Here is a 25724-nt window from a genome sequence, read left to right as displayed (position 1 = left end):
TATAGGAGAGTATGTGCTTGGGATAGATACACCGGCCCTTCCGTGAACAGAGGTCTCTTGGAGGTACATTGGATTCCCTCACCCCAGCATAACCAGAAGAGGTGGCTCAGACACCACAGGGACCATATGGAGGCTTCTGATGAACACCTGACCTGATTCCCTTCTCCATGGAGCCCCATGGCCTGTACCAAGGGGAGGAGAAACAATTGAGGGAGAGAAGACCCGAATGTGAGACCAGAAGGGTCTGTTCCCCTTCTTTTCTGAAATGGAGAAAATCAAATGCTTCCAAGTGGAAGAACAGTATGTGCAATCTCCCATTTGATGCAGGAATGCCCTCCTATGGACATTCCAATTTTGCTTGAACAGTCCCAGTGCCAGGGAGAGCAATATTACAGTCTCCAAGCCACATCCTTGTACACTTACATATTACACACTCGTGCTAGTGTTTCTGTAGGAGAGATCTCTAGGAGTAGGACACACACATTTTCCATTTTGATGGCTGCTAACAAATTGTGTGTGTATGGAAACACACATTGTATTGATGTATACAAAAATGAGTACATGGCAATTATGGAGAGACATGGAACTCCAAAAGAAGGAAGGACTTTCTAATAGTTAAAAATGTTGCACAGCAGAGCACCTGACTTGAGATAGAAAGCATTCAAAAAGAAGAGCTTGGTACACTGAGAACCTCTCCAAGGTGGTAAATCCCTTTGCCAAAAAACCACTGGTGGTTTATTTGGCCCTGAGTCCTTCCAAATGTAACACATCTTCCAGGTGAGTCTCCAGGAACAGCAAACGTTTTGCAGGACGTGTCTCAAAGCACTCTGAGCCCGTCTCTTTGTGTGTTTGCACACTGGGGGTGCCACTGGGCTCTGCTTGTCCTCTGTCATAGACACGGGCAGGTCCTTTGTATCCCCAGCAGGGTTGGCCTGAGTTCTGCCAGGACCCTCCACTGATGGCTTCAAGAGATATACGAGTTTTTTCCCAACAGGAGAGAAGTCTTCCTATGGATCTAAAGGGACACCCTGAAGGTAGCAGGAATGGCCAGTTGCAAGCTTCAAGTGTAGCTGCTGTTTCACGTGGTCAAAGACAAAAATCTTTACAGGTTTCAAGGGAAGTAACCTGGTTGGCTCTGAGGTCTTGGGGGGCCTTTGGTTCCTTCCTCTGGTGGCCTCCGGTGACATGTGTGGCATGCTTTTCATAACGTGTGGCTCGTCAGGCCAGCAGCACGGCGTTGGGGTGTGGAGGATGGGCTGATGAGTGCCATGCCCGTGGTCCCCATTGTGATGTGTTGTGCACATCAATCACTTCTCTTTTGCTGATCAGGATGATGTTGCTCTAAACAACCTTATGCCCTTGAGTACATACTCTCCTTGTATTCTTGTTGCTGCAGGCCTCCCGGGAGGTGCTGAGCTTGCCCACTGTGTGGCTGCTGTGGGCCAGGTAATGCTATCGCCCAGGTTTGCTGCTCCTGGCACTGCTTTCAATGGCAGGGAAAACTGGAGCTCAGGGGCAAGGTAGTGCCTGTGATGGCCCATCCCTTTCTGGAGCTTCTGCTTCCACCTAAACTCCCATGGGGTGTTTGTTTCTACCGGACTGCCCTCTGTGACCTGTTGCCATCAAACACCCTTTTGTTCTGTCCCACTCCCAACAGCCACCCCCTTAGGACAGGGATAGAATCTTTTCCCCCAAATGCAGCTCCACCTCCCAGAGGGCAGCCTGACTCAGTGGAGTGGGGAGGGGAGGGGCTCCTGTTATTATTACAATTATAATGCAAATACATCATGCTAATGACTTTGCTGACCCCCTCCGGGTGCTCAGAGTTCTAATATTCTACCATCCCCACCTTTTGTCCTCTTTCCCCTAATGTGTCTTGCTTTGCCCTCAGGTGAAAAGAGTGACGGTGAGTGACAGGGATCTATGTAAGGCATCTGCCACTCAGGAATTTTCTAAGAGACTTGGTTGCCCTACATCAGCACAAGTAGCTTGGCAAGATAGTAACCATACAGGAGGCATAATCCGTGGAACTTTCCCGTGCATTTCCAAAAGCTAGACTTGAGAATGTAGTATGTGGACTTCTTCTGAAATGATGTTTTGGGTGGTGGTTTCTAGGTTCGGCCACACATAGTTTTGTCTGCATGGAGGAACTGTAGAAGCAATTTTGTTTCAGAAGCATGCTGGTCCCAGAGCCCACATCCTTCCTGGTGAGGATATGAGTCAGACTTCAAAAACTATGGTGTAGAGAGACGTCATTCATCCGGGGTCAGAGAACCGAGCCAGGGATTGACTGCAGGGCAGCGCATACCAGCAGCTCTGTCTCTGGAGACAGTTCATATTTGAAAGAGTTGGCTGTGTTAGCTCTTCATTTCTTCAGGTTCTTGAAGCTCTAACCCTGACTTAATTCCCTCGGTGACTCCCAGCCCCGCATTTGGCGTCACCTGTGGGTGAATGTGGGGCGGTTCATGTATTTATGGGAGGTGCCCATAAGGGGGCTGCGGCACAGGCTCGGCATGGTTTACGTGCGGCTGTTACAAAGCACGGAGCAGCTCTGGCTGCAGTGTGGACTGATACCCAAGATTAAAGGAAATAAGCAAGCTACAGAGCAGTGGGTAGACCATGCTGAGATTTATGTCAGCCGTGAATTGGTGGATACTGGGCTGCAATCCGTGGTTTGGAAGACACTGGCTTAGCAGGTTCGTGGGAAAACCAAGCCATTTGGGTGTCTGGTAGGAGAAGGCTTATCTGAGATCTTGGAGAAATGAACCTGAGTCTTTGTAGGATTGTCTGAAATCATCTGTAGAATTCTGCCTGGATTTCTCCTTGGGGCCTGCCTGAGTCAGCCTGAGCCCAGAGCAGAGGTCCTGGTGACGAGGGATAGAAGCAGAAAAACGTTCACCTGTAGCCCAGAAGGTTGACCTATGCCTGCATAGTTTCGTAAGGATCAGCTATGTGCCGGTTGCTACATTCATAAAGGGTCTCATGACTGCCGTAAATCTCACCGATAGTTAATATCAAACTGAATGACAAACATTTTAGAAACCTGTGCAAGTAGTTTTATGAGTAGAATTCGAAGAAGACATTTATGACTTAAAACTCCCTGCACGTCCCCTTCCCCCTTGAGCACTAAGCATATAACCACCAGCTTCATACAGCGAAAATGCAGCTCTCTGTGCCCACAGGGTCCTGTCCCGTGCAAGCTAACTACTCTAAGTTGTACTGTACAACGTCTCAAGGATTCTTTCTTGGCCATTGTGCTCAAGGATCTCGCAACACTAGTGATGTGGGGGGAAAAAGCAGAAGAAAAAAGATTCAATTTCCTTACAACTTACAGCCTATTGACAAGTCCCTGAGACAGGCAGAGTGACTGACATTCCTCTGGGAGCTCAGCTGTCTCGGTGATGACACTTTGCTAAGGGCAAAAAGCAGTCTTAGCTTAACATTATCCCAACCTTTAGGATCCTGTAAGTCTACTTTAACATATAAAAATTCCTTTGAAAACTTCCCTTATCTTCCCCCACCCCCCACCCCAGGATATAGGTTGGCAAACATATTCCAAGCTTATGGTCCACTCATGTACATCTGAAGGGTCTCATGACTGAGGTTTTATTAGACAGTAAATGACCTTTTCCTAAAAGTAGCTAGCCCCCTCAGGATCCTGGAAACCTTGTTTCCAAAATACCTTAGAGACTTACACTATCCCTGACCCCCTGCAACCTGAAGGTATATAATCAGTCACCTGTCACAACCCCAGTGCAGCTCTTTCTGCCCATGGGTCCTGTCTCCCTGCTTTGATAAAACCACCGTTTTGCACCAAAGACGTCTCAAGAATTCTTTCTTGGCCATTGAATCTGAACCCCAATGCTTCAGACCACATCACTAGGACAGCTTTGGATTGGGGGTGGTGGGGACACCTCTGGGGTGCCTCTGGGCTCCTGCATCCAGCTTGCTTTCTCACTGGCAAGGCTGTAGGAAACCTTCATTTGTCCCTTCTTGTAGTCACAAATTTCCCTTTTTCTTTTCTATGACTTGCTGTAGTCATTAATGTTATCTTATGGATAAGGAGGAGGATTCAGGCTGCCTGTGCTTCAAAAACAGTGTTTGCCAAACCCTGGCTTTTAATTCCACAATCCTCTTGTCTTACGGTATAATGTATAACTTTAGTATTAATTCATGGAAAGGCATTTATTTGAATCCTTAAGGGTCAAAAGAACACAAAGAAAAAAGCGGAGGAGATATCTCTACATCTGTCTATCGTGTCGTCTGTCAGCTTTTACACACAGAGACTGTCCATGGACGGATACATAAGTCACTGGAAGTGATTGTTTTTAGGGAGGATGATTCAGGTACAGGAACAGGAAGGAGTTCTTTTTCTTAGTACTGCTTGGAATTTTTACCATATTCATATGAACTATTAAAAAAAGGGTAAGCTGAGCCTGACACGTTTTAACTTGTGTCTCCAAACGCTTCCCTTAAAGTCCTAACCCTCAGGACCTGAGAATGTGATCTTATTTGGAAATGGGGTCTTTGCAGATGATTTAGGATGAGGTCATTGGGGTGGGCACTAATCCAATATGACTGTGACTGTGTCCTTATACAAAGGGAAAATTTGGGCATACCTGTTCAGTTGGTGGAGCATTGGACTCTTGATTTGGGCTCGGGTCATGATCTCACGGTCATGAGATCAAGCCCCGCATCAGGCTCTATGTTGGGTGTGGAGCCTGCTTAAGATTCTCCGTATCCCTCTCTCTCTGGCCCTCCCCTGCTTCTGCATGCACTCTCTCTCTCTCAAAATAAATAAATACCACTACTGCTACTCTTTAAAAAGTAAAAAATAACAAATAATGAAAACAAAAAATAGAAAGGGGAAATTTGGGCACAGATATACGTGGGGAGTAAGCCATATGGAAACTGGAGTTATGTGGCCACCAGCTAAGGAATGATCAGAAGCTAGGAGAGAGATCTGGAACAGATACTTCCCTAATTCCTTCAGAGGGAACATGGCCTTGCCAGCACCTTGATTTTGGACTTCTGGCTTCCGGAACTGTGAGACAATACTTTCTGTGGTTTAAGCCGCCCAGGTTGTGGTACTTTGTTATGGTGGCCCAAGGAATCTAATACAACTCGTGACTAAATGTTAGCAGAGGCTCCAAAGAAAGGGATTGGATGGAGAGGAGAAGGCGGTGGGTGGCACAGAGTTGGTTAGGGAGGAGGTGAGGGGGGCCGCGTGCATAGCCTGGGCCACTCAGCCAGACCCCTGTGCTTTCTCCTTTGCCTTGCCTTCCCTTCCTGGTTGTCTGCCTCGGCTCTCGTCGGGGCAGGCTGCCCGCTGTACCTGGGCTTGTTGGCTGTCCAGGAACAGTGCCAGGTGTGATTCCATAACCCTAGGAGGCTAGGTCAGTGACAACGCCCCATCAGGATAAACCTCTTGGAAGGTGTCTCTGTGGTCACTGTAACCAAATACAGTTATTTCTGAGGAATTTACTAATCTGTGAGTCACATCCTGAAACTCCAAATTTGTCAGACTGACTCAGGCTTTGCCAAGCACAGCAAGGAGAGTAAATTGCATAAGAATGACCGACAATCATTAATCTTGTCAGACTGTGGGGCTTCTGAGATGCCAGAGTAGGTCTCTAAGGAAGCTGAGTCTGGACCACCATGGTTTTAGTTGGGTGAGTTTGGGGCTTTGTATTGTTTTTGTGGAGCCCTCATGTGTTCCCTGACTCCTGCTCTGGGGCCCTCGAGACTTCCTGCAGAGCACCGGGGGGTGGTTGCCTCCTCCAGCTGCCAAGGCAGACACAGAGGGCCACCCCTGGTTTGCCCCAAAGAAGGCACCTCCAGCAGTGCCTCTATGGCCCTGCCCCTGGTTGGATGGAGCTTGATCATCAAAAGTAAATATAAGAAGCAAAGACAAACATCCTAGCAAGGCTTTGGAAGCCTGTCATGAACAGATGAAATGTCTTCAGGATAAATGACATTTGACTACACTGAGAAGGGACTGGATAAGGCCCACTATGTGGGCCACACGGTCTTCTCCACTTTGCAGACCCACCTGTCCATTAGAATGCGTGGCTTGATCTTCTCCAAATACCAAGAACACCTTAAAAAAAGCATTTTGAAACTAATGGAAACTCTTGGAGGAAGGTCTGCTAGTTACAGATTCCTGGGCTTGTCCTGGATGCCCTTAGGGGAAGGGCAAAATCCATCAGCATGTATTTGTTGAGAACTTGGTGTCGATTGAGACAGAAAGTGTGAGACCTTGGCCTGGAGCCTGGCATACTGCCCCTCCCCCTCCTCTCCAAAGATCTGTTCCTCCAGCTAATCTGAAGTCATTTAGCAATTCCCAGTGGCGGTGGACAGGTCTTAATTGTGTGGCTTTAGAATCCAGGGGCTTATCCCCATGGAAGACTGAATTTCCTCATTTAGACCATAATTTATGGACATACACCTGGGTGTATCTGCCTCTTGGTCAGCTCATGTCACCAGTAGAGGGCTGGAGACAGGGCATGGTCCAGAAGGTCCAGGCCCAACAGACAGGAGGGGGATGTTTTGAGAGAAGAGGGGAGGAGGGGACTTTTCAAAGAGGGGCAGGGCCTCAGGACAGGTACAGCCAATACTGGAGTAACCAAGGGAGACAGGGCCATGGGAGGAGGGCATACAGCAGGCTTGCGCCGCAGTGGCCTGTGGGAAGCAACTCAACAAGAGCCTCTGCCACTCAGAATGAGGAGAACGTGTGACGGGAGAAAGGAAGGGGTCGTTTGCTGACTTGAGACATGTAATAGGTTGTCTCCGGAGAATCAAAAAGTTCTGGCTGAAGACCTCACGGAGTGCTCAGGCAGACCCTGTCTGTCTGCCTTCCAGCAAACGGCGAGGGAATTTGCTGCTGCCTTCCAGCAGACGGCAAGGCAGTATCTGTATACGGATTCCTGGGGTAGCACGTGGAAGGGCAGCCGTGGAAGGTGATGATATGTCTGCATCCATACCTGGAGAGAACGTGAGAGAAAATGCCACAGCATCTTCAGTGTTGTCAGGAGCCTTGTGCAGGATGGCCAGCTCCAGTCCCACCCGGTGCCAGAGTCCCACCTTCCCCTCTGACCCAGTTCTCTGGGCCCACGGAGAATCTACTGTTTTGTAAAATTCCTTGAGTCTGGATTTTCCCAAAGGGTGTTCTAGTGAAGCCTTCTCTTGTGGTGCGTGCCTCAGATAAATTTGGGAAGCCTGGCACACTCTCCCTTCAGGAAGAACCACAGCACACATTAGCGTGTCAGAGACTCTGAGAAACTTGCACAGACCAACTGGCTGATTTTGTCTAGCCCTCGTTTCTCCCCTTTTTCCACCATAACTTTATTAACACCCTGCCGACCCAGTGAATCCACTAGTCAGCAGACGCCACACTGATGGTTAGAAGATGTCGTGCGTATATTCCTGTCCAGTCCTTCATGTGAGTGAAGCCTTCGGTAAGTGTCTGTCTGTGTGTCTCTGGCTGCTTCCCGACCTTCCTCCCCAGCTTCTTCACACCTTCATCTGCAGCCATTCTCTGGTCTCTTTACCTCTTGGTGACTCTCATGGGATAGCTCCAGGTTGTCTGTGTCCCTCTTAAGGTACTTCCTCCCAGTGTGACCCACAGGGGACCAACTTGGGCAGGACTGTCCTCCTTTTCTTTGGACACCATCTGGGGATTTGTGTTTCCTTTTTTAGCGGCAGCGTCCATGTCCTTATGCGACAAACCCAGAGGTGAGGTCATTATCAACCACGGACAAAAGATATAAGATGGAGGCTAACGATTGCTGTGTCAGTGAACTTAAAAGGGCCTTGTGTTTTCTCCTCTTAGGTCATCTTTGCTTTGAACCAGACCCTCCTGCAGCAGGAGAGCCTTCGAGCAGGCAGCCTTCAGATCCCCTACACGACAGAGGATCTCATCAAACACTATAACTGTGGGGACCTCAGCTCCGTCATCTTCAGCCATGACAGCTCCCAGGTGAGGGCCCTTGTCCTCTGCCCAGCTCAGTGTGGATTTAAACATGAGAACAAAGGCATTACCTGCTGACACCTGAATCTTCCGTGAACAAAGGATTGAGGTCATAAAGGGCTCTAAAAATAAAATTGGGCAGGTTTAGATGTGGAATGAAATGCTGCAGCTAACAGAGCCATTCTTTATGATACGTGAGAACGGAGGGGGTGTTGATGAGAGTTAATTCCAGGATCCCAGGCAAAGGATGGAGCTAGGGATCCAGGGGCAGACCTCACGGCCTGGGCAACAGGCAGCACAAAGCCGCCTCCCGAGCAGGGAAGGGATCTGAGTCTGAAAGCCCCTGACTGACTTAGGAAGCACTTCTGGGAAATGGTGGGACAGAACTCCGGCTGCAGCTTGCAGTGGCTTCTGGGACCACGGGAGCATGATGGGTTTGGATGTGTTCATGGCCGCACTGGTGCAGCGAGTGACACACGGGACAGGTTTTACCTGTGGGCCATCAAGGGGAAGGAAGCTCAGAGGAATGCAGCCTCCCTATGGCAGGGATATTGGTTATGCTTTTATCAATGAGAGTCCCAGAGGACAAGCCATGACTTCCTCCCCTCCCCTCACCGAGACCACATGGCAGCGGCAATGCCAGCTGAGCTTCTGAGATGGGGCATGTGTTGTCTCCTCCACCAGGACCACTGTCCTCATGCGGTAGGGGGCTGTGAGTGATGCTGGGGTTGGGGGGGGAGTCTGTTAGATCTGGGGACCCTAAGGAACCGTGAGTGAATGGGAGAGGTGAAAAAGGAATGGCAGCCTGGGGAGAGGAACAATAGGGATCCAGCGTCAGCCCCACAAGTGTCAGAAGATACAAGGAGCTTTCCAGAGAGTCTGGAGCTGGAGGAAGTTAAACGAAGGCAAAGCAAGCAAGAGGAAGGGAAAACAAGAAATACCCAAAGAAAAGCAGTACAGTTGATGGTGATGACAATTCTTGGTGGGTGTGGGGGAAGTGGGGAGATAAGTCAAGATAGATGGGGAAATTAAAATTTGAAATGGCAGAAAAAAGCTAATATGGGTGGGAGGATTTGGGAGTTTTATGGGAAAATGGGAAGGCTGGTAGCAGTCAGGGACAGATGTCTTATGTAACCCTTTCCTGTGGCCCCTTCATACCTGTTCTGCTCACAGGGCCCGCCCATGGTGTGGGGTATTGGGAATGTGCCTGTCATGGTGCCAGGAAGGCCAGGCTGGTCAGACCCAGGGGTGCGGGTTGTAGGTCATGTTTGGCATTTAGCTGTGGGAGGTCACCCTGCACGGGCTGCCTGCCCGTGGGGAGGGGCTGGTACAAAGGAAGCACTCTGCTGAAGAGAAGGGACTTGAGGAAACGGATAGAAGGATCTCACATAAAGGACATGATTTTTAAAAAGATGACAAAGGAGGGGCGCCTGGGTGGCTCAGTCGGTTAAACGTCCGACTTCGGCTCAGGTCATGATCTCGCGGTCCGTGAGTTCGAGCCCCGCGTTGGGCTCTGTGCTGACAGCTCAGAGCCTGGAGCCTGTTTCGGATTCTGTGTCTCCCTCTCTCTCTGACCCTCCCCCATTCATGCTCTGTCTCTCTTGGTCTCAAAAATAAATAAACGTTAAAAAAAAAAAAGATGACAAAGGAGAAGATGAGGGCTTTGGATTTGAAAATGAAAAAAGTATCATTTTGAGGAAATGGCTAAAGGGGATCTGTTGTCCTTAAAGTGGCAATTGATGGCTCCGTTACAGGGTAAGGACTTCTGGAAGGTCTTTGAGAGGCTACTGCACGTGGGAGAAGCAGCCAGGGTAGATATTCTGTCTTATATTTGAGTGAAGTAATGGTTAACCTCGTTAAATCCCTAGGTAGAGGAGAGAGCACGCGCCCAGGAGGAGGGAATCCAGAGGGGTGGGGAGGGAACTCGGTGTATCACCTCACCGACAGCCCCTGTTCTTAGCCAAAATACTGAATTTGGCTCACGTGTGCACCAGAACCAGGTGAAATATTTGCCAGGAGGGCAAAGAACATTGGAGAAAGCAAGAGGGAGACTTGGGAAGTGGAGAAATAATTACAATTAAAATTGTATGGCATTTAAAAGACAGGTGAATGGTTATAGACATGCCATGTATTCAGCAGTAGAGTCATCATTATTGATTCTAAAATATGTAATTATGTAAAATTATTTTTGTAGAGAAGGCATGTGTGAATCAGACAAGTGAAAACGATGGACGTGTTAGGCAAAGACACGGTCTCCGTATATAAACACGTGGCAACAGCACTCTCGTTTGAATAGAACAGAAGTCCTGTTTAAAATAGCCCAAGAGTTCTTCCAGTCCACTTCATCGACTATGTTTTCACTTGGGTTACAGAGAATGATAGCACAGCTTGAAAAAGTAGTAGGTGGGAGACCCCAAGCGTGGTGGTGCGTGCTCTTTCCCTGACAGCTTGACCCTCTTGGCTGGGTGATTTGGGGCTCAAATGAAGCAACTTGGTCAGTGACACCGTTGCCCCTGATTTGCTTTTTTCTTTTTCTTTTGGCGGAGGTTCCCAATTTTATTAACGCCACGCTGCCACCGCAGGAGCGCGTCACCGCCCAGGAGATCGACAGCTACTTCCGCCAGGAGCTCATCTACAAGCGGAATGAGAGAATGGGGAAGCGGGTGAAGGCCCTTTTGGAAGAGTTCCCGGACAAAGGCTTTTTCTTTGCCTTTGGAGCTGGTGAGACATAGGTTATCTCTGCTGGGAGGCTGGGCTCCGTTGCTCCTCCCACGAAGGGACCCCCGGAGGTGGGCTGCTGGTAGGAGGTGAGATGAGTGGCACCTTCTTTGACTTATTTCACTTGCAAAGTGGCTCCAGCTGATGCCTGAGTATCCAGCACTGTTGAACCTTTGCTGGGCGGGCTAGTACCTGTGACATCACCATAGCTCTCTCTCCACCTGGTGTTCAAAACACACTCCCCTGGAAGCTGGGAAGGCCTTTCTCTCTCTTCCCAATTTGGCACTTAATCCCAATGGCTTTCTGGTACCCTTCACTTTTTTAACTTCCCCTAAAATTTGTCTTGTCTTCTCTCTCCTCTCTGACCATGAGCCTCCCAGGCATAAGACTTGGTGCTGATATGTCAGCCATTACCAACTGTTAACAGTGTACATGGAAACAGACTGGGAAAATTATTTCCTTTTGTGGACTTTTTGAAATAAATTATCTCCTCTTCTTGAGTCATTCTAGCACAGCTTTGCACACTCCAGAATTAAAGACAGAAATGACAACAGGCTTGGGGCACCTGGGTGGTTCAGTGGGTTAAGCATCTGACTCTGAGTTTTGGCTCAGGTCATGACCTCACATTCATGAGATGGAGACCCTTGTCGGGCTCTGTGCTAACAGCACAGAGCCTGCTTGGGATTCTCTCTCTCTGCCCCCTGCAACTTGTGTGCATGTGCGCTCTCTCTCTCCCAATAAATAAACATTAAAAAGAAGAGAAAAGGAAAGAAACGAAAAGGAAAGGAAAGGAAAGGAAAGAAAAGAAAAGAAAAGAAAAGAAAAGAAAAGAAAAGAAAAGAAAAGAAAAGAAAAATGCCAGAGACTGAGTAGTGTGCAGAAGGAGCATTTGCTGCCCTTGGCTTTTCCTTTCAATTCTCCATTAGCTTCATAAGTGTGGACAAGTTCCCTCAGTTTTTTTACTGGTAAAATGGGGGGGTGGGGGTTGGAGAAGAGCACTTGCAGAGTGGCAGAGTGAGAGGTCAAGTAGAATCACCCGATCTCAAGATCCTTAGCTTAATTACATCTGCAAAATCTTTTGTTTTCTTTTTATCCCCAGATAACATTCACAGGTTTCAGGGATTAGGATGCAGATGTATTTGGGGGACCATTACCACAACATCTGAAAATCAATTAATATAATCCCCCATATTAGTAGAACTCAAGGACAAGCACCACACGATGCTCTCAACAGACATAGAAAAAGCAAACAATAAAGTGCAACATTCTTTCATGGTGAACATACTCATCAAACGAAGGCTACAAGGGAACTTACTTCATCAGCCTGTTGAAGGGTCACTTTAACATATTAAATGACAAAAGATGAAATGCTTTCCCCCTAAGATGAGGAACAGGACAAAGATGGCTGCTCTCACCACTTCTCTTCAACAGTGTGTGAAGGTTCTAGCCAGGAAAGTTAGGAAAAGGAATAAAAGACATTCATATTGGAAAGGAGGAAGTAAAACTATCTCTTTTCTCAGATGACATGGTCTTGTGCATAGAAAATCCTAGGTAACCGACCAAAAAACTCTTAGAACTAAAAACCCAGGGTACAAGGAGGCAAGATAGAAGATCAGTACACAAAAGTCCGTTGTGTTTCCATACTCTAGCAATGAATAATTTGAAAATGAAACTAAGAAACTAGTTCTGTTTAAAAGCGTAAAAAAAATACTTAGTACGAGATGTATCAAAACGTACAACGGAAAACCGAAATCATCAGAGGGAATTAAGACCTAAGTAAATGGAAAGACATATGGTCATGAATTGGAAGGCTTGAACAGTGTTAAAATGACAATATTCTCCCCTGTTGATCTAGACATTCAATGTAACCGTCATCAAAATCTCAGCTGATGAAAATGCTTTAAAATTAGATAGCGGTGATGGTGGCACAACTTTGGGAATATTCCCCAAATCACTGAATTGTGCACTTGAAAAGGATGAATTTTAGGGGTGCCTGGCTGGCTCAGTCTGCAGAACATGTGACTCTTGATCTCAGGGTTGTGAGTTTGAGCCCCATGTTGGGTGGAGAGATCATTAAAAAAAATCATAAGCTTTAAAAAAAGGATATTTTTATGTTGTGGAAAAAATGAGAGGTTGGGCTCCTACATCTTGTTCACAAATGAACAGTTTCTGCCTTTGGTGCTCGGTCCTCTGTGAGTTGTGTGAGTGGTTTTCCTCTTCTCCAAGTCTCACATTCCATATTTGGGTTGTGCACAGTGCTGTGTGGCCCAGTGCCCATGTCTGGCCTGTCTCAGCAAAGCTGTTAGCTCTGGTTCTGCAGCACCCCGAAAGGGGTTAGGTACCAGAAGCCCCCCGTGGCACCTGGTAGGGGTGACGGTGGCCCTCTGTTAGAACACAGAGCTGGTGCTCGCTTCGGCAGCATATATACTAAAATAAGACACTGAGCTGGTGGCTCGGTCCCGGCGGCTGTGTCGGGTCCTCCAGGATGGAAGGTACCAGCCCCTGAGCGTGGGCTTTTGCCTTCCACTCCTGCGAGACTCAGCTGATCTCTCAAAAGCTTCCCTGACGTCCGGTGGCGGGATGGCGGGGCACTGGGTGCAGGGGAAGGGTGGGCGCTTTGAGATGACAGTGGCCTACTGTGTGGCGCGAGGCTGGGCAGCGGGTTGGCTGGCGGCCAGATGGCAGGTTGATCTGAGCAGCTGGGAGGGCAGGCCCTCCAGATGGCGACTGCTGGACCGATGGCCCAGGTGAGATGTAGCACCTGGGCTCGCCTGATTCTCCAGGCACAGCTCATCATATTGCCGCAGCGCTGGGCAGAGGCCTCACAGCTGGGTGCTTTGGGGGCCAGGGGTGCCCTGGACAGTCGCCAGTGCCAAGTTCTCTTCCTGGCGCTGCTTTCTCCACCGCAGGAATCCGTTTCTTTCTGAAGGCTGTGTTGACCAGAGGGAACCACAGAAATTGCTCCCGACACTTAGCCTTACCGGTTAAAAAATTTTTAAGTCTGTGGTTAGCAAACTTTTAATTGCAAAGCGAAGGTAACCAAAAACTAAAAGCTGCAGAGTTTCTTTAAAATTTTTTTTTAACGTTTATTTATCTTTGAGACAGAGAGAGACAGAGCATGAACGGGGAGGGGCAGAGAGAGAGAGGGAGACACAGAATCCAAAGCAGGCTCCGGGCTCTGAGCCGTCAGCCCAGAGCCCAACGTGGGGCTCGAACTCACGCACCGTGAGATCGTGACCTGAGTTAAAGTCGGACGCTTAACCGACTGAGCCACCCAGGCGCCCCAAAGCTGCAGACTTTCAAATCAAACAACAAGTTTCATTGTGGGGGTCTGGAGAGAAAATTTAGAGATGAGAAATGGAGCTCGCCTTTGTGGCAGGAAAAGTCAGTCAAACAGAATAGCTTGGTTCCGTGCTGAGAAAGCACTGGTAATAGGGGCAGTTTGTTCACTTGACAGATACGGTTTTTATTCTGAATTGCTTGAGAGGGTGGACCCTGGAGCCAGACCACTTGGGTTTGAGATGCAATCTGCTTCATCTCTCTGTGCCTCTTGCTCACCTGTAAAATGGAGACAATAATACGCCCACCTTATAGGGCTGTTGGCAGGGGCGGGGGCTGTCAAATGATGTGTAAAGCATTGTGCCTGGTAATGCTCAATGACTGTTGGCTACTTTATTTTTGTGATCACGCCCTGCTGTGTGGGCTTGGTAATGGCTGGGGGAGTGAGGGTTGCTGCAGCACTCTGTAGGCTCAGTAGCGCCCCCCCGCCGCCCTCACCCCCAGTCCAGGCAACATCTGTGCATGAGTTAATTGCACTTGTGCACCAGGGCTAATCTGGGCCTTGCCAACGTCCCTTTCATCTGAGCCAGTTGCCCCTCAGCAATCTTGGGGTCACAGACTCTACAGTTGAACCCAAGAATGTGGTAGAGCCCGGTACCTTCCGCCAGTCACCGCCCTCGGGCTCCCCAGGCTCTCAGAGGCTGACCCAGGTTCACCCTGCTTTCTAGAGCTGTGGGAACAGGACACGAGGGAGACCCACAGACTGCCCGTTGCCTGGCCAGCAGCTTGGATGTACCTTAATTTGCTGTCCCGGTCTCTGGTTATTGACTATTGACGTGTCAAGATTGTACAGACCCTGGAGCCAAATGGCCTGGCTTTTAGATTCTGCTATGTGGCTGCTTAGCGTGTGAAGCCCTGGACCTATTTTACCTCCGTTTTCCAATTTAAAGTGCAGGTAAGAACGATACCTCTAAGGTTCTGCTCAAAACACAGGATGGAGTGCTGCAATTGAATCGTCCATTTAGGACATTAAAGTGCCATATACTGTCACAGAGAGGGACGTTGTGAGCCTGGATGATCATGTCAGTTCTGAGCATCAAAACCTGAACGGAAAGGAGGTTGATCCCAGGATCTGCTCTTGGCCTCGAACATGTCTAGGATGTCATTGTAAGCTTACCTGGCTGATCTTTGTTGATCCCAGGATCTGCTCTTGGCCTCGAACATGTCTAGGATGTCATTGTAAGCTTACCTGGCTGATCTTTGTTTTTCATGAAAAGGGAGGAAGTGAAATAACATTCAGATTGAGGTTTCCAGCTATGGTGGCTTCTGCTAGATGCAGGCAGGTGTTTCACTGTGCATGTATAATTATGTGTGGGACAGAAGGGGGCTCGGGTCTCAGAGGTGGTTGGATTGTGTAAATGATGAGAATGGTCGGGACTGTTGACACTGCATTGAGACCTGGAAGGTTGGGATTTGGTGTCTAGGCTCTCCCTTCGCTGTGCGACTCTGGGCAGCTCACCCCACCCTTCTGATCCTCTGTGTCCTCATCTCTGAAACACTGCTTGTCCCTCCCTGCCTGCCTGGAGGGCAGTTGGGAGACCTGACTACAGAAGCTCTTAGGAACTCTACTGGGCTGGACAGAAAGGGATGGAGGGCTGGCAGGGTTATTTCTTTGTTCTGGGCTGTGTGTCTGGGGGTGTGTTTAGTGGTCACGGGAGCTGCCGTATTTCTGATCATTTTTCTTACTGCAGGTCATTTCATGGGCAACAATACAGTGCTTGATGTCTTGCGGCGCGAAGGCTATGAGGTAGAACACGCCCCCGCTGGACGACCCATCAACAAGTAACCTTCCTGTGCTTCTATCCTGGTTGGGGAGCAGCTAGCAGAGCCGAGACCCCCACGGGGCTGCCCCGGCACCAGGGCGGGCTCTACCCTGAGGGGCTCCAGAGGCCCCCAGCACGGCTATTACCACCTTCCCTGCCTGGCCGCTAAATGGACACTTGGCACCCGGCTCCGCTGGCATCCTGTTGTGGCTGGGGCTGTGTCAGACGGGGGTTGGCTGGCCGGGCACTTCGGGCAACAGAGGCCATTCTGGCTTTTTTCCTCAGTGGCCTTGGGGCAGAGAAGGAGAAGGGAAGATTACCCCATGGTCCCAGGGGCCCCAGGAGAGGTCATTGGGCTTGATGCTTAGTGCCTTTCCAGTGGGCATTTGGGAAGTTTCAGGGAGGCAGGTGGTGGAATCAGTCATAACACAGGGTCAGAGGGGCTAGAAGCGCAGGGCGTGGCTGTGAGACCCTTCTGGGGACAGGAGCAAAGCCCTTTCTCTTTCCCTGGGCTGTTCCTCCCCCCAGGTCTGTTTCTCATTTTGATGGCTCTGTGGACCCCTCCCTCCCCTCCAAACTAGTCAGCTTGGGCCACCGTAACAAAATGCCACAGACTGGGCACTCGAACAGCAGAAATTTATTTTCTTACAGTTCCGGAGGCCAGAAGTCCAAAATCAAGGTGTTGGTAGGTTTGATTTCCCCCTGAGGTCTCCCTTCGGCTTGCACGTAGTCTCCCTCTCCCTGTCCCCACATGGCCTTCCTCTGTGCGCACACAATCCTAGTGTCTCTGTGTGTTTAAATTTCCTCTCATAAGGATACTAGTCAGATTGGACCAGGGCCCACCCTAACGACCTCATTTTATCTTAATAACCTCTTTAAAGGCGCTGCCTATGAATGCAGTCACATTCTGAGGAACTGGCTATGGAGGCTCCAACATAGGAATTCAGCCCCTAACACACGCCTTTCCTCCCCCACTCCCTCCCGACCGCGCTCACCAGCGCCCCCTCCTGGCAGGGATCCCAGCGGTAGTGAGGAGAAGGCCCATCCCTTCTACAGAGGGGTAGAGAGGGGGGTCAGCTGTGGTGTCAGCTTGATGGCTGCCCTTCCCCAGGTGCCCTCTTTCTCGTCAGAAGGCCCACCTTCAGCTCGTGTTGTTTCAAGCTAGGGCCTCTCCCCAGCCCCTCACCCCAGAGGGTTCTCCCTAGCGGTCCAGTTTCCACCCGGGAGCCAGGATTCTCCCAGTCTGCCTCCTAGCGGACAATCGTGGGTACGTCCTGGGCTGTCTTACCCCCACCTCTCACGCCCTACATCCAGCGCGTCAATGATAATGGTTCTTCAAATAGCACTTCTACTCTCTAAAAGCCCTTACCTGAGACTTCTCATTTCTCACCTCCATCACACCTCTAGCTTCCTCTCCTCTTGGGTTTGCTCCTCTCCTTTTTCATGGCTCTCATCCTCTGGTCCATTCTTCGCTCTCTGTGGGACTAAATCTTGCGAGTGCCCCTTCCTCAGAAACCTTCGGTGCTTTCTGACTCTTCTCTTCCAAAGTCCAGTTTCTTCCTGCTGGTGTCTTGGCGGCCAGACCCCAGCACAGGTGTGCTTCCTGCATCAGAAAACCTTCTGTCTGGGTCGCTGCCGTCCATCTTCCCCCGACAGCAAAAATCCTGCCCCTCCTTCAGCTCTGCTCACTGCCCAGGTCTTGATCCTTCTCTCTCTCCTGTTCTCCTTCAGCCCTGGAGGGAGAATCCAGCCCTTAGTGGTTCTCTGCCTGTTTCGGGGGGACCGTGTTCTTCTGGAAAGCGGGTGCTTTGTCCCTTCTCAGCTCCCGCCTCAGGCTGACTGGGCTGGTATTTGGCACACAGTCCTTGCGGGTGCTGGAGAGGACCCTTCCTGGAGTGTGCGTGTGCATGCGTGTACGCGTGTGGATGCGCATGTATGTGCACAGGCATGTATATGTGTGTACACGCACGCACGCATGTGTGCACATACATGCATGTGTGCGTGCACGTGTGTTGATGGTTATGCTCAGGCTTCCTACTTCTGTCTCTAACCCTAATACCTGCCTGTGGGAGGAAGTGAGGTCAGGAATCAGTATTTTAAAAATCTCTCTGTGATTCTGGTGCACGGTGAGGGCTGAGAACCAGTGCTGACATTCAGCTGGGCTGCTCACATTCCCAGGGGAGGAAAGAACATTTATTGACCGACTGTCAGGTGGCAGCCAGGTTCACACGGACTGTCAGTTAATCCTCAAAGCCAGCCTGTGGGGTGGGTGTCTCTTCTCCTTTACTGATGGAGAAACTGAAAGATCACACAGCTAATCAGAGCCAGGGTACAGTTCAGGCTCCTCCGCCCACACATGCCTTCTCTTTCTGCCCTTTCTTCTTCCACGTTTTACTTCCTGGATCCTTTGTCTTTGTTCGTGCAGCTTCCTCGGCCAGACATTCATCCCCCATCCCCGCCCCTAATTCTATCAGAATCTGTGAGATCCAGCACAAACGCCCCATGTTCTTCTCTGCTCCGGCCCGGGGCCACCCCCTTGCATGATCCCCAGATATTTGGTGTGTGCTCTGCAGTAGCTATCCTGGCGTCTGGCACACAGTATGTGCTCCATTAGGATAGTGTCTATGAGTTTTTAGCGGCGAGCCGTGCTCCAGGGGAGGCCACGAGGGAGCATGAAGTCTGGAATGGAGCTCCAGTTAGGGAGAAGAAGGGGTGAGGGGATAAGGGCCCAGAGTGGGGGAAACGACCGCACTGAAGGTGTTAGCAAGGGCCAGTGCAGTGGCTGTGGAGACACCTGCTTCCTTCTTCCCCTCCTTGGCAGCTGTGTGATAATCCCTGAGGGATGATACTGGGACTTGGATCTTGGGCGGGCTGTGTGGGTGGGGGCAGGAGGCCTTCTAAGTGGTGACCTAGCTCACTCTAGGCCTGCCAGCCCCTCGGGTCTTGGGGTGGCCCAGTTAGGTGGACAGTGAGGGGAGGGCTACCGGCAGCTACCGGCAGCCACTACCCTCCCGTATTCAACAGGCTGGAATACACAGGCAAGGCCCTGGCTGTGAAACTGCGCTTCCCTGGGCAGCGAAGAGGAAGGGACAGGGGTCCTGCTGGGCTGATCCCAAGTGCGTTTACCCAGTTCCCCAATCCCACACCTCTTCCCAGGATAACCGATGCTGTATTAGGGTTTTGTGGATTTTTTTTTTTTTTCCTGCCACAACAAATTATAAACTCTGCCCTCAAGCACTTATTTTACGGTTCTGTAGATCAGAAGTCTGACACAGGTCTCAATGGGCTGAAATCAAGGTGTTAATGGGGCCACATTCTCCTCTAGGGCTTCTAGGGGAGAACCTGTTTACTTGCCTTTTCCAGATTACAGAGGTTGCTCACCTTTCTTGGTTTGTGACCCCTCCTTCCATCTTCCAAGTGACTGCATTTCCCCGAAGTTCTTCTGTAGTCACATCTCCCACTGGCCACAGAAAGTTTTCGGGCTTTAAGCACCCATGTGATTAGATTGGGTCCACCCAGGTAGCCTGGGGTAATCTCCCATCTCAAGGTCCTATATCACACCCACAAAATCCCTTTTATCAGGAAAGGTAACAAACAATAGTATTCACAGGTTCCAGGGATTAGGACATTGACATTTCTGAGGGTCAGTATTCTGCCCACCACAGCAGAATAATACCAATGAGGATCTGGTGAATGTCCATTTGGCTTCACAGTGGGGTGCTCCAGGTTCCCCGTCAGCCTTGCTGGGCTACATACACTGTCACTCATCCCCAGACAGTGGGACTGGAAGAGAGGGGCATCCACATGGAATGCATCCTGGGTGCTCAGCCCTGTGTGAAGTATGGTGCACGGGTAGTTTTAATCCTCGCAGCAACCAGGTGAGACAGATCAACTTTATAGAAGCAGAAGAGGCTCAGAAAGTATAATTATCTTGTTCTAGTTTCCAGTCCTGGGCTCCTTCCTGGATACCACATGTCCTCCTGTGGGTGTGTGCCCAGGAGACAGGCCATGTCAACCAGGGTGTTTCTTTCTCGCAGACTTCCACGAAGTGAGTAGATTGTGTGAAATGCTGGCAGGGGACTAGCAATCTCTCAGGCACAACAAGAGCCCCATATTGTGGCCAAAATGACCATGGACTTAGGTTTCATAAGTAACTAGAGGTTTCACTAAACTTTGGGAATTCAGATGGACCGAAACAGGACAACCTAGAACCTCAACCTGGGATGGGATGCTTAGGCTAGCCCAGAAGCTCTGGGGTGAATTAGGCTGTGTTCAACAGCTGGGATTTTCTGTTCCTGGCAGAGAAGCAGCCACCTCTACTGCCCTAGGTCCCTTAAGCCCATGAGCATTTGTCTGTAGGATCTTTCCCTGGAGGTAATAGTGACACTACTCTATATTCTCCATATTTCCTATGGTGAAAATAAGTTAGCTTTATAAACTGAAAAAAAAAATCTTGGTGTATATTATTTGAAAATGGCACTGAATCCTTGTTGGGACCTAGGGCAAGGAAATTTATTTCCCTGGTCCTCAGTTTCCTTAATTATAAAGTGGGTGTTATGAATCTACAGGACATCTCAGCTGTGAAATATGAGAAAGATAAAAATCAGGAGAGGTAAAATTAATTTCTTCTGGATTAATGACCCCCCCCCCAAGAGTAATTAACTAATTAACTTAGTTCTCAAGCTCTGGCCTCGCCCACCTGCAGTAACTGAGCTGAGATCTTGTGTCTCTTGTGAGTTGAACAGAACCAAAGCTGTGATTTGCCCCCACTGTAAGGATCCACTGCTTGAAGCCATAAGAGCTGAGCCCTAGTGAATTTGAGTCCATGCTCTTTGCAGCAGACTTTTTTGAATGCCTACGGTGTACCAGGGCCTGTTGGGTTATATGGAGGTCAAAGATGACATAGATATAATCTCTGCTGGGGCAGAGGGCCTGGGCATGGGGGCTGCCTGACCATCTGATCCTGAATCCTCTAGGAGGCCACTGGAATCTTAGCCTTAGGTGGAGCACTTTCCCCTCTCTAGGCTCCAGTTTCTTTGCTGGTATAATAAAGAGATTCATCTAAGTGGTGTCACACTTGTGTGTCAGGCATCGTGCTGGTCTCTGGACACAGTGATGAATATGGCAGGTCCTGTCCTCCAGGGGTCTTTTCACTGTGACTGTATGTTGCAGAGGTTCCCAGCCTCAGGTTCAGAACAGGGGCCTTTCTTTGCCACTTGAGGAATTCCCTTCTTTTACCTTTTTTGCCCAACCTGAGTCTTTCCCATGTTCATGTTCTATCTCTTATACCTCCCGCCTTCCTCACACAGGGCCATGAATATTAATTGACATCTCAGGTTGTGTCACATTGTGGGTCAGAATTGAGCCCTGCTTCTGACAGGTGGGCTGTTCATTAAGGCTGAATCAGGGCAGAACGACGGAGTTCTTATATATGCTGGTCTGCTGTGCCCACATGTCAAAGATGCACATAACACAGGCACTGCTTCCTTCCCTCAGGTGGATGGGAGCCTCAGGGCCCTGCCTGCCTAAGTCAGGAAACAATAGGATTAACCTCTAGTGGCAGGATTCTTCTCTTACTGCCCCCTCCTCAACCCCAACTAAACTCTTGACAAAAGTCTTGTTGTAGCAAGAAACTGGGTCCTTCTCATGGCTTATTTCCTCACTGGAAGATATTTTTGGGGAGCAGGGTGGAGGGGCGGGAGAAGGGGGAAGGCTAGAGTCACCTTTAGTGGAAAACTAGAAGCAAGTTTCAGTTTCTCATCAGTTGTGAAAAACATGTTGCCTTTGGGAAAGATGGTTTATGGTAGGACCTGGGTTAAGGTGGTTAGAAGCCAGCCCTGTGAACACTAGCAGTCATTCATGTGGGGGGTTGGGGCTGCCACAGCCTTTTTCTGAGAAGAACCCTTACCAGGGTAAAGGAGGGGTTAACATGGTTAAGGGTTACTTCAATTGTTCTAAGTAAATGGCATTTAAACTTTTTTTTTTTTTTTTAATGTCACTTTCAATGCTGTAATCTTCAGTGACTTTCTACATAGCTGTGACCCCTTGTTAGGGAAGGGCAGTAATTATATGCAATTAAAAAGAAATCTTCTATTTCCTCCCCAGGGCTGGGGGATTTGGAATGACTACTGCAACAGTATGTGAGGGAAAAATTAAGGCATCAAAGTGATCAATTCTGGAGGTGGCTTGGAGGACGCTCCCTAGCCAGCTTGAACTTTCACATTATCCCCCCCCACCCCCACCCCGTTCTACGTCCCTGAGCCCTGAGAGCTGTGTGACTGTCCTTCAAATCCATCTTCCCTCCACCCCTGTTCACAGGGAGACGAGAAGTCCCTTGTCGGGGCCCGCCTCCTCTGCCATCTTTGTTCCGGAAGTGCCTGCCTCAGAAGCGCGGGTACCGGAAGCTGGGTCTGCGGTGCGCTCGCTGTGGCCTCCCCACGTGTCCCTGCCTGGAAGTGCCCACCTGGGAGGCGGAGCGGAGCGGAAGTTTCGGAAGAAACGGAGGCGGCAGCGGCCACAGCGAAAGCAGCGGCTTCGGCAGTTCAGCGATCTGTGGGTCCGACTGGAGGAGAGGTGAGGCGGTGATTTGGGCCGGGTCGGCCGGCCAGGAGCCCACCCCCGGCATCCATCCGCCCCACCCGGAGTTCCGGTGGGGAGCAGCCCAGGAATATTCCTCACCCTGCTTGAGAGGGGGAGGTTCAGGGCCCTGGTGGGGATGAGCAACCCCCTTGTGGACCAGCCTTTCCTGTTGCTTAGAGCCTTGGGCACTGAGATGAACCCAGTAATTAAAGGCAGTTGCTTCAAGCCAGAGTAAGGGCTTTGTTATCTTTGTTTATCTTTGTTAAAGGAGGAATGGGGGTGGTGGTGGTGGGCATGCATGGGTGTGCGTTGATTTGCCAGCCCTTTCTCCACTGCAGCTTCGGGAAGATTTCATAGTTCTGCAGAGCTGGAAGCAACAGGGAACAGGCCTGTTCAGCCCCCACATTTTACAGAGAGCGTGGTGACCACAGAATGCACTCCCGGAAGATGCTTAGGAGGTGGATCAGAGGTGGATGGAGGAGTCAAAGGTGGTGACTCAGCCTGGTCTGCAGGGCATAAGGCTTCTGGAAGAACTACACCAGAGAGGCCTGGGATCCAGGATCCAGTTCAGTTCAGCCCAAATGTATTGAGTTCCTCCTGGGTGCCTGCTGTTGTGTCGGGTGCTGTGGCTTTGAAGTACACCAGACGGGCATTAGCTCTCTGCCTTCATCGAGTTTGCATTCTAGGGAGGAAGCCCAATTTTGATATCTGCAAAGGGTGCTGTGGGAATGTGCTTGTGTATGTGTTGGAAGTTACTATTTAGGGTTGGGGGAGTAGTCAGGAAAGGCCTCCCTGAGTGAAGGTACCTTTTGGCTGATGCTGAGTAGAAGGCTGACAAAGTGAAGCCCAATGACCAGAACTTTTGAGTCTGGATCAGGAGATTCAGGGATCCAGTACCTGCATAGGTGCTTGATAATAAATGTTGAATGGATAAATAGCTGAGCAAGGAGGGGAAGGAATTCCAAGCAAAGGGAACAGTTTGAAGGCCTGGAGAGAGTGAGCATGTTGAAGAAACCAAGATGAAATAATTATGGTTGGAGCTGGGTGGGGGGAGGGGGGAAGGGGAGGAAGAGTCAAGTGGGGTGGTGTGGGTCCAGACAGGAAATGGAGTGGAGTGACAGAGAGTCTCATGCCTGTGGAAGTGAGGAGCCACTGAAAGGTTCGAAGCAGGCGTCCGGTGTGCTCTGGGATTGGCATTTTTTAACAGATGGAAGCTAGCAGCCAAATGGGACCCGGAGAACAGGGATCCTGTTGGTGTCCATGTTCCACATGACCAAGGGTAGCTCTCCAACCATCCTTCATTGGTGGAGGAATAAACTGACCGGTTCAGTACTTTTTCAGTTTGGGCCATTTCCTTTTAAGGTGGCCTGGAGTTGGCCACTTTACACCAGAGCTGAGCTGAAAGGTCCGGGTGAGCCTGAGATCTTGGGCCCCTCAGCTCATACTGTCTTGACCTGGGATGTCTGCATGGTGTTCACACCGGATGTGAGCTGGGGTAGGGGAGAGAGCCAGAGACCCAGGGAGGACACCTCATGGCCTGGATGTGCCTCTATGTGTGGTCAGTGAGGAGGGGCCCTGCCTGAGATTGCCCAAAGGCCAATGATAAGCAAATCTGAGTTGGGCCTTCTTACACCTAGAGTTTTAATAATCTTTGAACCAAGAACCATGTAGCCAAGGGAGAGTTGTCTGTTATGCTGGTCTTAGCACCTGTATTACTTGGTTTTGTTGTAGTGGTAGTATCGAGGGACAGAGACACAGGAAGCCTATTAACATACTAAGATCCATTCTCGTCTTTAAAGAAGGGAGATGAAAAGAAGCTGTGTGGGCGTTTGGGGGCCCTGGAGTATCCAGTGGCTCCTGCTGTGCTCTGAGCTTCTGTTTTTTTCTTTCCCTCCTAGTGCTGAGGTCCCACAGCTCCAGGTCCCTGTTCTGGATAGGCACATCTCTGCCGAGCTGCAGCTCCCTCGCCATGGGCATTCCCGCCACAGCCAGATGGTAGCCAGCAGTGCCTGTCTGTCTCTCTGGACTCCTGTGTTCTGGGTGCTGGTGCTGGCTTTCTAAACAGAGACACCCCTCCTGCAATGACGGGAGGAGCCAGGCCAGGCCCCTGACCCCTTGGACTTGAAGGATGGCCATTCCTGTACTCCACACCCTGTTCTGGCCTTGATAGGCCCAACCCAGGAAAAGAGAGAATAAAAGTTGATTCTTCTCTTTCCAAGGAATGACTCTGGGTTATCCAGCAGTGCTGGGGGTAGGTGTACAGTTTTGTAACATAATGACTGGTATGAAAATAATTGTAAATGAATTACACGGAAATAATTAAATGTCTTTTCTTTGTAGATTTTTCCCCACAATGTGTATACGTTATGCAAACAACTCTTGCTCACACCCTCTGAATATTGTCACTGCTTTACCCCTGGGCCCTACTCATACTGGTCCTACCTGCCACTTTGGATCCTGACCCTTTTCTCCTTCCTGCTGCTCCTCTTCCTACTCCTGGTTATGGATTCGGGGGAGAGTAGGCCATAGGAGCTTTGTTCTGTTTCCTGCGCTCTGACAAGTGCTTTAATTATGTATGTGAGTGTCTCACCAACATGCTGAAGACTGGATGAATGGTAGGCTTTGTCAGAGGTGCTGTGTAAGAAAGTGGGTTTCAAACGCTCCCCCTTCCTGTCTTGTTATTTATTTATATGCTGATGCCTTTTATAAATAAAATCTTATGAGGGAGTCTATAAAATGAGTAAGAGTAGAATTGTCTCAGTTGAGTCTCAAATGGGAACTTTTGGCCCTACCTCCCACCCCACCTCCTGTTCGGTCACCACACCCACCCCGTGACAAGGTTTCCTTATGGGCCTTCGAGCAGCTCACAGAAACCCAGAGGGTCTGCCCAGGACTTGGAAGTAGATGTGTTTGTTTCTAATCTGGTTTATGGTAAGCTTGACTGCCTGGGCTTGCAGTTCTGTGGTCTTCCCTTCCTAGACTTTCTTGGGGGTGCATTCTCAGTCCAGGGCCCAGAAGGTCTTCCGGGTCTACTTAAAGAGTGGTGCGATGGTACTCAGGATGCATGTCCTCCACCTTTGCTCCATTCTGTACTCTCTGTATTGCAGGGGGAGAAGGGCTAAACTCTCCCAGATTCCCTTGCTGCTATGACTGAGATTCTCCTAATGGCATAGACTTATGCGAGACTTGGAGGGTTCAAGGGGAACAGAAGACCTTTTTCTTCAGTAGTGGTGGCAGTTTACGGGTAGGCTCCAGCAGACAGAAGTTTGTGCAGTGGCCAGGCCGTGCGTTTCCCTGTCCAGTCACCTGCTTCACGAGCGTGTTACAGTTGTGAGGTTGGCTCAGTTTCCTACAGC

The 25724-nt window shown here is 49.8% G+C and overlaps 1 protein-coding gene across 7 annotated transcripts in view; it reads left to right on the top strand.

Moving 5' to 3' along the window:
- Window positions 1–25090, top strand: part of TRABD2A (TraB domain containing 2A) — a 53472-nt gene extending 28382 nt beyond the window's left edge. For 2 of the 7 annotated variants that reach the window (XM_042981850.1, XM_042981849.1), the window contains exons 3-7: window positions 7832–7978; window positions 10516–10690; window positions 15718–15808; window positions 22108–22362; window positions 24267–25090. In XM_042981850.1, coding sequence (XP_042837784.1) covers window positions 7832–7978; window positions 10516–10690; window positions 15718–15808; window positions 22108–22362; window positions 24267–24429 — 831 coding nt within the window. In that variant the 3' untranslated portion in view covers window positions 24430–25090. Of the gene's footprint in view, window positions 1–7831; window positions 7979–10515; window positions 10691–15717; window positions 15809–16440; window positions 16475–22107; window positions 22363–22706; window positions 22857–24266 lie in introns of all 7 variants that reach the window. The other 5 variants (XR_006215841.1, XR_006215842.1, XR_006215843.1 and 2 more) reach the window with 5 other exon arrangements.
- Window positions 25091–25724: the final 634 nt, after the last annotated feature.

Source organism: Panthera tigris, chromosome A3 (genome assembly GCF_018350195.1).
Source record: "Panthera tigris isolate Pti1 chromosome A3, P.tigris_Pti1_mat1.1, whole genome shotgun sequence".
NCBI classification, from domain to species: domain Eukaryota; kingdom Metazoa; phylum Chordata; class Mammalia; order Carnivora; family Felidae; genus Panthera; species Panthera tigris.
The sequence above is the reverse complement of the archived record's forward strand: the minus strand, read 5'-3'. Positions and strand labels throughout refer to the sequence as shown.